At 34.0% G+C, this 12,143-nt stretch overlaps 1 protein-coding gene across 1 annotated transcript in view; it reads left to right on the forward strand.

The window, feature by feature from the left end:
- Nucleotides 1-12,143, forward strand: part of LOC146530647 (acyl-CoA:lysophosphatidylglycerol acyltransferase 1-like) — a 125,332-nt gene that overhangs the window by 15,628 nt on the left and 97,561 nt on the right. Inside the window, exon 2 of the mRNA XM_085199680.1 lies at nt 7,067-7,281. Within this exon, the coding sequence (XP_085055806.1) occupies nt 7,159-7,281 (123 nt within the window). The 5' untranslated portion in view covers nt 7,067-7,158. The remainder of the gene's footprint in view (nt 1-7,066; nt 7,282-12,143) is intronic.

The following is a 12,143-nucleotide window of genomic DNA, read 5'->3' on the forward strand; positions in this document are numbered from 1 at the left end:
TACCACTGGCTATAGGTACCCTACCCACTGGGTATAGTTGCACAGCGTTTGGGTGTAAACACTATGGTTATAGATTCTATTCAATCTCGGAGAACTAATTATTTTTCTTACGTTGCTCAAGTAACAAGACATCGCGTCGTTGAATTCCGCTACTCAACTATCAATGTCTTAAGCTAGGATGACATAGGGGCAAGAGGCAGTAAAATATTAGTCAAGCTTTTTTCCTTAGCAATATAAGCTCAAAGGAAAATTGGACTCACTTTGTGTGCGTATTTTTATTTACTTGCAATTTCGTGAAGCGATTTTTGAAGGAAAGTCAACATTAATATTGATTACGTTAGCAACGCTAGGTTCCCTCTGCCTCCCCTGCTATATGCGGGAAATAATTATAAAATAAATTTAAAATATTATAAAATAACTAATTTATGCATTTCCTTTGGGCGAATAGAATTTCTACGTGAAAACTTCATATATTTTTTCCATTTATATTTATTAATGAGCTTAAAAGCTGGATAATAAGTTTAATTAGTTATTTAAATTTTAAATTTAAAGCTTAGTAAAAATTAGCTTACTTAGTTTATAAAAAAACTGATTCTTAAATGATGATAGATGATTGTAGGTTTGATTTTCATACATTTTTTTAAGTTTTCGTTATTTTTTAAGTTTCGCTTATGCTATAAGCGGGATGCAACGAAAACATAGTGTTAAGACACTCCGTTCCCATTAAAACACATTCGATTCACATTTACCGAATTCTAGAGGCATTGCGTTTTGAGTGGTGGAACTCAACGATGAAATTTTAAATATTTTTTTGGAAGCTCTCCGAACTTACGTCCCTGCGCTATAACTGACCCCAATTAACTCGATTCATTTAATCTGTATGAAATGACATGTAAAACATTTCATAACCATCCTATCAAAATTTTATTTTATTACTTTTTTCACACAAAGGCCTACTATTTAGTTTGCGTGAAGTTAGACATTAAATCCCGTTTTTTCCCGTTACAGTACTACAGTAGTTTCATCTGTGCATTGTCTGTCCGTTACTCAGTAACAGAAGAGTATATAAATATTTTACTTTTATTTATGTAGTTTCTTATTTTTAAATATTTTATTTAAATAAATCCTCCACCTGATAGTATGTACTACACTACGTAGAACATTGCCCCAAGATGTTTCCATTGGACAGGTAAATGCAAATACACAATCTCCATAATTAAAGTTTCTCAGTACAAAGTCTTGTTTTCAAAAGGATTTTAGAATACATTTTTCTTTGAAATTTAATAATTTCTATGTTAACTTAGAGCCGCTAGGGTTTAATTTGTTTTTTGTTAGATTTTAAATATTTTTAATCATTATATATTTATATATTTTTATAGTGGTGGTATTGAGATTGTCTGGTGTTAGGTTACGCCATATGACACTTTACGAAATATTTAAAAACTGAGTCCCTTTTTAGCTATCTTGTTGAAATAGTGAAAATAAACAAAAAAAGTAATTTCTTTTTGTTTATTTTAATAGAGGCCAGCCGTGGCGCAGGGGCGCAAGCGTGCGACTGTAAACGTGACAGATTGTAGGGTCGATATCCACTCGAATTAAATATGTAATATTTTCATTTCTTCGCTGTGCTAATTAAGCATAGCGCAGCGTTTAGTTCCGCCTAGGTTTCCAGTTTCCTTTCCAAAGCGTGAAGCTGAAAAATAAATAAATAAAGTAATTTCAAGCATACAGTGTCTTTAATTAACTAAAGCCAGAGCACTACGGGCCATCTGCGTTGAAATTTAGCTTGGAAATGAAAATGTGAGACTATACAGTGCTAAAAGATTTTATTACTGGGACGTTTGGAAAATGAAGTTTTTGAGCAAAGGTTGCGGTTTATATAATAGTGAGGTGTTTTGTAATTTAAAATTGTTTCTTGATTATTTATTAAATGTAATTGTATTTATTTTTATTAGCTTCACGCTGTATCCCGTAAACAGTAGGGTAAGCAGAGGGAGCATAGTGTTAAGACACTCCGTTCCCCACTTTCCGTCTTAATTTCTGGAGGCGTTGCATGTTGAGTTACGGAACCCAAAGTCGTGGTTTGTCTCGTTACCAGAGCGAAAAAATTAAATATTACATTTCCTCTAGTGGGAATCGAACTCACAACTGGTCCCGTCTATAATCTGCGCCACGAATATCCTCTAGCTGTATTAATAGGCGGGTATAATAAAAACACAGTGGCAGGTCAAGGGTGAATCGCCGTTAGACGCTGTGTGACCACGGGGGTCGATCATCAAGACGTTTTATCTCTGTGAGATAAAATGAATCAATTTTATTTATGTCCACAGAATTGATTTTGGCTTTGATTAGATTTTGGTACTTTTAGATTTATTCGTAGATTCTATTCGATTCGTTTGTAGGTATAATATATGGACCGTTTATTTTGAGAGTGGTGTAAGTCCATTTTCTTTTGTTTCGAGAAAATTAAAGACGATGATTATGCAATTTCAATTACCGACCGATTTTAAGTTGTTCAAAATATGGGTTTTTTTTGAGAAATTAAACACGGACTAGTTATATATAAAAAAATTACATTAAATTAAGCATGAATTACGTGATAGCTCATTTTTCTCAAAAATGGACTTGCACCACTTTCAAAATAAACGGTCCATATATCGGAGTGTCCTAACACTAGGTTCTCAGTTTCCCTCTGCCTACCCCGCTATGTGCGGGATCCAACGTGAAAATGAATTAAATAATGGGATGCTTATTGCCCCAGGAGCTTTAATCCACGAAAAGCTTACCTCACGTAAACATTTTCATTAGAATTTTTAACTTAATAAATTCGTTTGATAAATAAATGATGATGTTCAAGTAACCGATACCTCACTTAGATGTCTCGGAGCCCTCGCTCCGTGTTTTGATAACAAATTTGTAAGAGTTAATACGATACTATGATTAAGAATCTCAAAGGATTTTAAGTAATTAAAGGTTGCATTTCTCTTTAGATTTATATGGCAGTACAGACGTGCGAGTACACGATAGAATATTATATTCATATACATATATTGTATATCTACTATACTTATATAGAGAAAGAGTAGAGTTTAAATTGTTATAGATCAGTAGACATAGAATTTAAGTGTTAAGACACTCTGTTTTAAAGTTTTTGCCTTTTTAGATATAGAAATGATATAGAGATATTGAAATGGTGGATTTCAATACTTAAGACACCGAAGATTAAAAAAAAATCGCTTCACGCTGCGTCGTCCGTGCATCTAGCAAGGTAGAATACTCTGTTCCCCACTTTCTGCCCAATTACGTGATGTCTGCTCAGTACATGACACTCATAGACATCATGTACTGAGTGGCAGATCACAACGCCGCGTTTTTACTAGTTCTTAGAGCGGGAAAATGAAAATGAATAACTTTTCCAATCGGAATTGAAGCCACAACGTTTACGGTCAAAATATGCCGCTGCGCCATGAGGACTTTAATGATCGAACTTACAACTGTCGCGCATATCTACTTCCCAAATCTACCATGATATCACCTTATATTGAAATTTCTAAATATATACCTGTATCATAAACCTAAAGATTTATATTGGATAGTTTATAGAGGCAGGTTGTACGCTAAACCTATTATATCACGTTAATCGATTCCACGTAACCTAATGCACCTGCGGTCATAGTTACCTCGGGCTATACTTAGTGTGTGTCATGTGTCATACTCTTTGAGACATTATGTGTTTAATTTTTGAGACATTATATGTTTAGAGTAATTTCCATTTAACTTCGCAGGAGAAATCGTAAGTAAAAGCTAGTTCATTTCTTTTGTGCATATTCCAAGAATGATTTCTAATAAAGTCCTGGCTGTAATTGCAAGGCATTCCGCCTGAAAGAGCTTACTAAACAACTTACAAAGGATTTAGAATACAGCGTTTTGCGTTTCTTGGATAGAACGAGGACTTCTTTGTAATCCAAAAGGTTGAGACTATTTTAAATTAGGTTCAGTATTTTAGTTTTGTTCGTTATGGTTTTTTGAGCAAATACAAGAGCTTTTAAGGGGGTAGTTAATTGAATTTTCGTTTCGATTTTCACTTGGTTCTGGCTTTTTTCTCCTCTTTGAAAATATTCTTTTACAAAAGCTTGAATGAAAATGGAGGGAGTTTACATTTTGCGGCCAATTTAGACATTTTGTTATAAGAGTTGGATCGCAACGGCACGCTTTATACAACATTTATTTTAATTTTCAAAAACCCACTTAAACTAGCTTTAATTATATTATTATTTATTTCCTTATTCATGCGTCTGCTATAATTTTCATATTTCATGCCCATTTCCATAATTCAACGCCAAACTCCCGATTGCCCCACCACGCTGAAGAAATGAAAGTAATTCATAGTAGAAATCGAATCCGCAACCATCGCGTCTACAACCACACCCTACAATGTCCTTAATTACGGAGTTAATTATAATATTTCTTAAAACATATTAAGTTAAATAAGAAGCTCAGTCTCCAAGAACATTAAGAGCTCAATAGCGTGACCCGCGCCGCGATTATCATAAAAATAGGAAAATGTTAATCATTTTTATGACCTTTTTTGCCCGCAGAGGGTGACTCTTGTTTACTTATGTAGATGGCAGCGCTAAAGAAGATAGATTTGAATTATTTATTTTAAGTGGAATTGTTATTTGAATGGAGTGATTTTTGCGGGGTTTATTGGATTTTTTTTTCTGTTTTTCGTAGATAAGTAGGTACTCGTAGGTAGGTGGACTGTGAACGCGATGGTTTTTAGTTCGATTTTTACTGGAGGTAAAGAATTATTTCATTTTAGCGCCACTCAACGCGTAATGATTCCCTGTGCCTACCCTCCGGCGTATACAGCGTGTAGCTATTTAGCTGGGTTGATGATGTTTGTGTATAGAATCAATACATTGATTTGCTTATAAGCTTGTGTTTCGAGATTTTTCAGGGTTTTTTTTTTAAATAAGTTTTTTTTTGTAACATATCATTTCATTGTGTGAACACATAAACGTGTAAGATATTTGTACTTTTTGATTGATTTATTTATTTACATAATCTATATGAAAATACATACCAAATTTCGAGTGTTTAAATATTGGTTTTCCAGTTCATTTCACCCAGCTGTAATCGAACCTATAATCATCACGTGTACAATTAAATACTGTCCACTACATCACTATGATCTCAATTCTATATGCAACTACAAATAAAACATACAAAACTTCAATATCTCCATTAAAATAGTTCTTCATTTAGTAGGTCCATGTCACGTTCCGCAAGCACAGCACACAAACGCTCGCAAATAAATATGTATTCGCTACTACCTATTCAGTTTTGTACAAACAATCCCGGTCAGTTTAATAACTATAGTAATATAAGAGCTCGCTTTTATAACTGTTATATTGCAGACTGCGAGGCGACGTACTTTGCATTAAAATACTAGTAATAAAATGTTAAGTGGTTCTCGTATTGTGCTAGTGATCGGAGGTAAGTTTAGGTTTGATTTTTAAGCGACAAGTGTAGAGTGGAGTGTCTTGACACTAGGGACTCTGTACATCTTGCTATACATATATGCAATTTAATTCATGAACCTTACTTTACTTACTATTATTACTTTTAAGATGTTTAGGTTAACGTGTTTCGTTTATTTTTAGAAATTGCGTGTTGGAGGACTTGACTTTGGCCTTGGCCTTGTTTTGTTTTAGAGGTTGCGCTTTGTTTGACTTATCAAAAAAATATATATTGAGCATGTCGTTGAATGGGAGTCAAACCTACACTCATCGCGATTTAGTTATTTCTTAATTATGAAGAGTCTCCATCTTAAATTAATTAAATTTAGATATAGGAACTAATTCTGGATTTTATATAAATTATACATACATTTTCGCAAATCCCTAATATAGCTGAAATTGAAAACTTAATGACACGCAATACTCGGCGTTGAGTTCCGTCACTCAACACGCAATATTTTGAAAATTGGTCGGAAAGTGGGAAACGTTTTAACACTAGCATTTCCTAGTGTTAAAACTTTGGAGAGATCTCCACCTATCCTGTTATATCCTGCATAACAGGATAGGTGGAGATCTCTCCGCCGCCGCGTAATACTAAGAAAAAAAAACAAATTAACGCGCCAAAATAAACAGACAGAAATATAAACTTTATTCGATATAAATCATAAATAATATAGAAGTGTATTTTATGTACATTCTTACAAATTGAATGCGACGTTATACAAAGATTTCGAGCTTATCGCGAGATCGAACGAACAGATGATGTGAACGCGACTTACTCCAACATTTGCTTCTATAATATTGTTTATTTTTTCTCTCGTATATTTTATAGTTTTATTATATTTCTTTTCTTTATTTTACCGTATTATAATTACGATTTTAGAGATTGTAGTGACTCGGTTCTCTTTTTTATCGATACATTGCATGTTAAATTGCGAAACATTTTGCATAATATAGGTGCATTGTTTGATTGAAAAGGCGACGATTGTGAGTTCGATTCCCACTCGGAAAATAAATCATTATTACTTTTCGTCACCCAACGGTGTGACTTAACACCAGGTTCCTTCTGTCTGCTGTTGTATCTGAAATACAGCATGAAGCTTTTGATTTTCTTCTGAAACAACAACAAACAACAAAACTAGAAAACACTCTGTTTTATACCAAGTGATGCAAGTGCTCTAGAATGTGCTCAGAGCAATAAATTGTATGAGTCTAAACTCAAATAGTTTACGAGTGAACTGTGAAGAGTTCCTATATCCAGATCCTGGCTCCATCTTCACACCAGCTCATTGATATCACAATTTTGTATTGTCACCTAACTAAAAAATAACGTATAACTAAAAAATTTCACGAGGATACAATTATTACAAGTGGTTCCAACGCGGAATCTTAAATTTAATTACTTAGTTTCTTAGTTACATCTCGAATATTAAAAGCGTATTAAGCCCTAAAATACCTTAATATATTAAAACATATCCTATCGAAATCGAACTAATAAAAGCTTATTAAACTATCAAATACAAATAATATTAATATCTTTCCAGTCGTAGAAACCGGTGATGAGCCAGCCGCATGCACCAACAGACGAACCCTCGTGCTGGCCAACCACCAGAGTACTGCCGACGTTCCCATACTGATGGCGGCCTGGAACCCGCGACCTGGTGTCCTCTCGAACCTGATGTGGATCATGGACAGGGTGTTCAAGTTCACTAACTTTGGGATAGTCAGCGTTTTGCATAAGGACTTCTTTATACAAGCGGTGAGTTGTTGTTTTAAGGTTTTTTTTACGTGAGAATTTAGTGTCACGCTCTCCGTTTTTTGTATGATTTCCATATTTTACGCGATGACTGGTGGAACTACTGAAACGTATTACATATTTCAGGAACAGAAATAGAAGTTGTAAAAATGCTTTGTTTTTTTTATTACATATTATTTTAAACAAAAATCAAATAATATTATTATTTTCAGAGATTATACCTCTAACTTACTGTGCATGAAGTGTCTTAATTGAAGATTATACTTTATAGGACAAATTGTTCTTTAATACGAATATTTATAATGTGACTTGACGCAGTATTCCGCTTATAGAGTAAGACATTCCATTCTCTAAGTACCGCTGAATTTTCAAGACATTGTGTGTTGCCGGAACCCAATGCAGGGTTTTCGTCTAGAAAATATTCCCCCGACGTAGAATCGAACTCACAACCATCGCGATACAGTCACACACTTGTGCCCTTGCACGACGATGGGCTCTATTTGCGAAATAAAACTATTTAAATAATTTCACAGGCAAAAAGTCGAAATACGAGTAATTTAATTCCCTAACAAGTACAAATAAATGCAAATATGTTTAAAACATTAACTAGGAACTGGCGGACACTCGATGGAATCCTCATTTTGAATGGAACAGCTTTACTGAAGCAGTTTTATTGATGTTTCATTTGTTTTATTAATAAAATATATTTCTAAAGTTGCAAATTATTAATGTTTAAGAGTTGTTTCGAAAATTCAGCGGATAGCGGAGTGTCTTAACACTAGGTTCCCTCTGCCTACCCTACAATTTTTATATTGGATGCAGCGTGAAGCTGAAATAAAGATTAATAAAGCTATTTAGTTATTAGATTTTAGGTTATATTAATGTTTAATCTATCGTAGCTCAATAGGATCAGCTTCGACCTCAAAATGGAGCAGGATGGTTTCTATTCGATATCGACTCAGGGTTCAACTCAACTGATTTTTTTTTGTTTCACTCTGGTAAAACAAACGACAGCGCTAAGATCCACCACTCATCAGGCAATGCGAAAGTTGAGAAAGGAGTGTCGTAACACTAGGTTCTCTCTGTTTACTTTAAATTTGGAATTGTAGATATACTAATAAGTTCTTGCTTCTTGAGTGAAATGTACATTTAGCCCAAAAGGGAATTTAGTCCTCCATCACTACATATACAGTCTGACATTTCTTAACAGCAATAAAATATTTTTTTTGTTTAATAAACTCATAAAAGAAAATTAGTATAATATTTTATGAAAGATTTAATATTAAATTCGCAAGCCCAATGTATGTTGAAACCCTATTATTTACATCGCTAATGAATTGCCACGGTCAGTTACGTTTCGGGCGTAAATAAAAATAATTTGTTATGTGATTAACACGTGCGTTCTGTATTCTTTTTAAAATATATATTTTTTTAGTTAATATATATATTTTTAGGCCGTTGTAAGGTTGAGTTCCGCTACTCTATATCCAAGATCTTGATAATTCGGCCGAAAGTAACGAATGGAGTGTTAAGATACTAGGTTCCCTCTGCGTCCCCTACTATATGTACAACGGTATACACCGAACGATCATGAAACCCATAGTTTACATTCAGCCGCTGTCTCACTGCTCCTCTATGGCTTCGAATTATATGTATACTATGGATATTTAATTATGTTCATATCTATACTAATATTATAAAATTGAAGTATGTGTTTGGTTGAAAGTGCTAATCTCAGGAACTGGTTTGAAAAATTGAGATTGAGAAATTATGTTTGTCTTAGATAATCCAATTATTTAGAAAGGCTATATTATATCATGTTGATAGTTTCAATATATCTCTAAATTATTTCCAATTGACGACGGAAGCGAACCCGCGGGCAGGACCTAGGTGTATATTGTTGTTAAATTTTAATGAAAACTGCGCCAACCCGACGGACTGTTAACGCGTTAATACAGTATCATGAGGTAGTTTTCTCATTAATTCTTTATTATCAATTAATTAATATAATATATCCCTCCATCGCGCTATAAATGTGAATTATTAATTAAAACGATGTTTGGTTGCCTTGTTTATATTGAACGTCGTTTATTTATCTACCTGTTTGTGAAACTGACGATGATTATTATTATGGAGAAGGTTGTGGGTTCGATTAAGATAAACTAAATGAAATTTATATGATGAATACAACGTGTGGCGTTGAGTTCCGCTGTTCAATATATAATATTTTGGAGGTTGAGTGGAAAATGCGGTATCTAAAGTCTTAGCACTCAGCTTCTTTTTAATAATCTTTAGGTAATTAATAGTATTGTTTGTACAACAAACCAGAGGTTGAGCGCCAGAATTTAAAACTGCTTTTATTTTCCCCAGTTGGGACGCAACCCAGAACCATTACGATTACGATCCGATACAATCCCACTGCGCCACAATGACCTAAAGATTTATAAGAGCAAATAAAACAGAATTGGTTTTAAAATTACAATTGAAGTCAGTACTTATTTACGGATCAGCGAAACAATTTACTCGCATACACCAACTATCTCGTGATTCACATGTAACGATTATTTCGAGTGTAACGGCCAATTTTAATATACGATACGATTTATACTTAATATCTTTTTTTAAAGTTTGGCCGGGGGGAGCTGAGGGGGAATTTGTGGTAGATCAGTTCGCTCATTATATTTTTTCTATTTACAGACTCTATAGTGTATAAGTACAGTAGGTATATGTATATTAAACAATTCTGTTACTGAGTTAATACCAGGATAATTGTGCAAGGAACAAGGTTTTTCTACATAGAGCGTAGACTATAACCGAATACGTATGTATATATTTTATTTTGCTTACGTCATTGTGCAGTTAGGTAGAAGTCTGATTCCTTTTTTACTATCACCGGTCTGTTTAGAAAAGCAACGCCTTTATTTTGTTATCAAGCACTGGACGCAATAATAGATACTGTTCTATGTTAACTACTGCTATTATTATAAATAGTGTGAATTAAAAAAAAACACTACCATTTAAAGCATACGACCACTTCAAGTCGTACGACAAATCGCACCATCTAAATAATCAACGCCGCGACACGTTCTTTGTCATTAGTCGCGCGTGTGTCAGATAAAGTGGTCGATTATGTTTTATACGTTCCTATATTTGTGTAGGCCTGTAGGGTGTAACGACCTCATACTAACTGTTATTACTAACATTATGACCTGGTTTTGTCTGGATTCTGAATGGTTATACGTTTTAGGTTTTAGTTTAAGCTCTTTAGGGAGTAAGTATGGAAGTTGGTGCTTGTGTTTTACGAGATTTGTAGTGAGTTTTGAAATTGTGGTTTCTAGCTGTAGTTGTTATGGCTTGGAGATATTAAATTGTTTGTTTTTGTCCATTTTTGCTTCGTTTGCGTAGAATTAAATAAATAAAACTTCCAGCAACTTTAACTATTATTTATAGTATTAACAATATATCTATTTTCACCCAGAATACAACATAGTTGTATATTAAAAAAAATAATAAAACCTTTGAAGTTTATCTTTGGTCTCTTAAAGTTATTCATTTCATGCGAGTGCTCAGTTCAGTTTATGTGCATAGAGTATGACGTTTATTTGCATACATATATATGATATACGAGTATGGAGTGGCAATACTAACTGAAACGTAATATTTTTTTCTTTTCATGCTGTTTCCAGCCAGCATATATTAAAGAAAACCTAGTGGAAAGACACTCCGTTTTCCTTGCACCAACTGCCTGTCGTGGTTGCTTTACTTGGCTGTAGTTTGTTTTAACAGAGCAGCGACACTTAACGCCTCTAAAAATTGACTGAAAGTGGAAAACGAAAGTATATTAATAGGAATAGTGTCTTAACATTAGGTTCCCAGGTTCCCTCTGCCTACTTTCCTACTTGGTGGGTACAACGAGAAGCTAAAAATACCTATTAATATTGACGCATATACGAAGTGTCGGACAGAACACGCAATGCTTGTGGGGTAGTTGCTTATATTAAAAATATTAACACAATCTGTAGGGTTGGTTACCTAGTGTCAGTAAACACATTAGGGAAATAAAGATATTTAATAATAAAATGGGGAATGGAAGTGTCTTAATGGGAACGATGTGTTTAAACACTTGCTATGTACGGGATCTGGCGAGAAGCAAAAAAAATATTTAGCAATGTATTAGAAACTTCAGTTAACGTTAACCGTAATTATTGGATCGGTTTTCATTCGGCAGAATGAGCTATTCACATATTCTTGTACTCATAGAAGGAGGTTCAATCACACTCAACATGCTATGTCAAAAGTTGGGGGAAAGTAGAGGCAGAGTGCCTCTAGTGTCTTTAGACACTAGGATCCCGCCACCTGTTATTGCCACCATATATTCTGTTACATATATATACCTTACATATAAAAACATTTATATACACACAAAAAAAACAACAAAATGTCCCTTAAAAAAAGCTTAAAGCGTCCAAATCAAAAATTCGAATGAGAAAATTTACTTCACCGAGAGCAGATTTAAAATGGTGTTGGGCATTCGCATTTTCACAAAGAGATTCCCTAAAAACAGTTTTCAAGGGTATTAAGGATTTACATTTTGTGACTTAATTATTAAGAGGGTTTAAAACGTTGCGTTTCCGCTCCGAAAGCTTGCGATAACCAACGGAATGGAGTGAAACACGATTCTAGGTGTATTTTTGTTTCCGTTGCTGTGTATATTCGATGGATATTATAAATTTGTAATTAATTTGGATTTGTAATAAATAAGAGGCCAGTCATGCACAGGGTCACAAATGTGACTGTGGCAGATTGTGGGTACTCACCACTCGAGGTAATGAAATATTTTAAATTTTTATTTTCTTCGATCTGGT

This window comes from Heliconius melpomene, chromosome 16, assembly GCF_056956725.1.
Source record: "Heliconius melpomene rosina isolate 202511_hmr_F chromosome 16, ASM5695672v1, whole genome shotgun sequence".
NCBI classification, from domain to species: Eukaryota; Metazoa; Arthropoda; class Insecta; order Lepidoptera; family Nymphalidae; genus Heliconius; species Heliconius melpomene.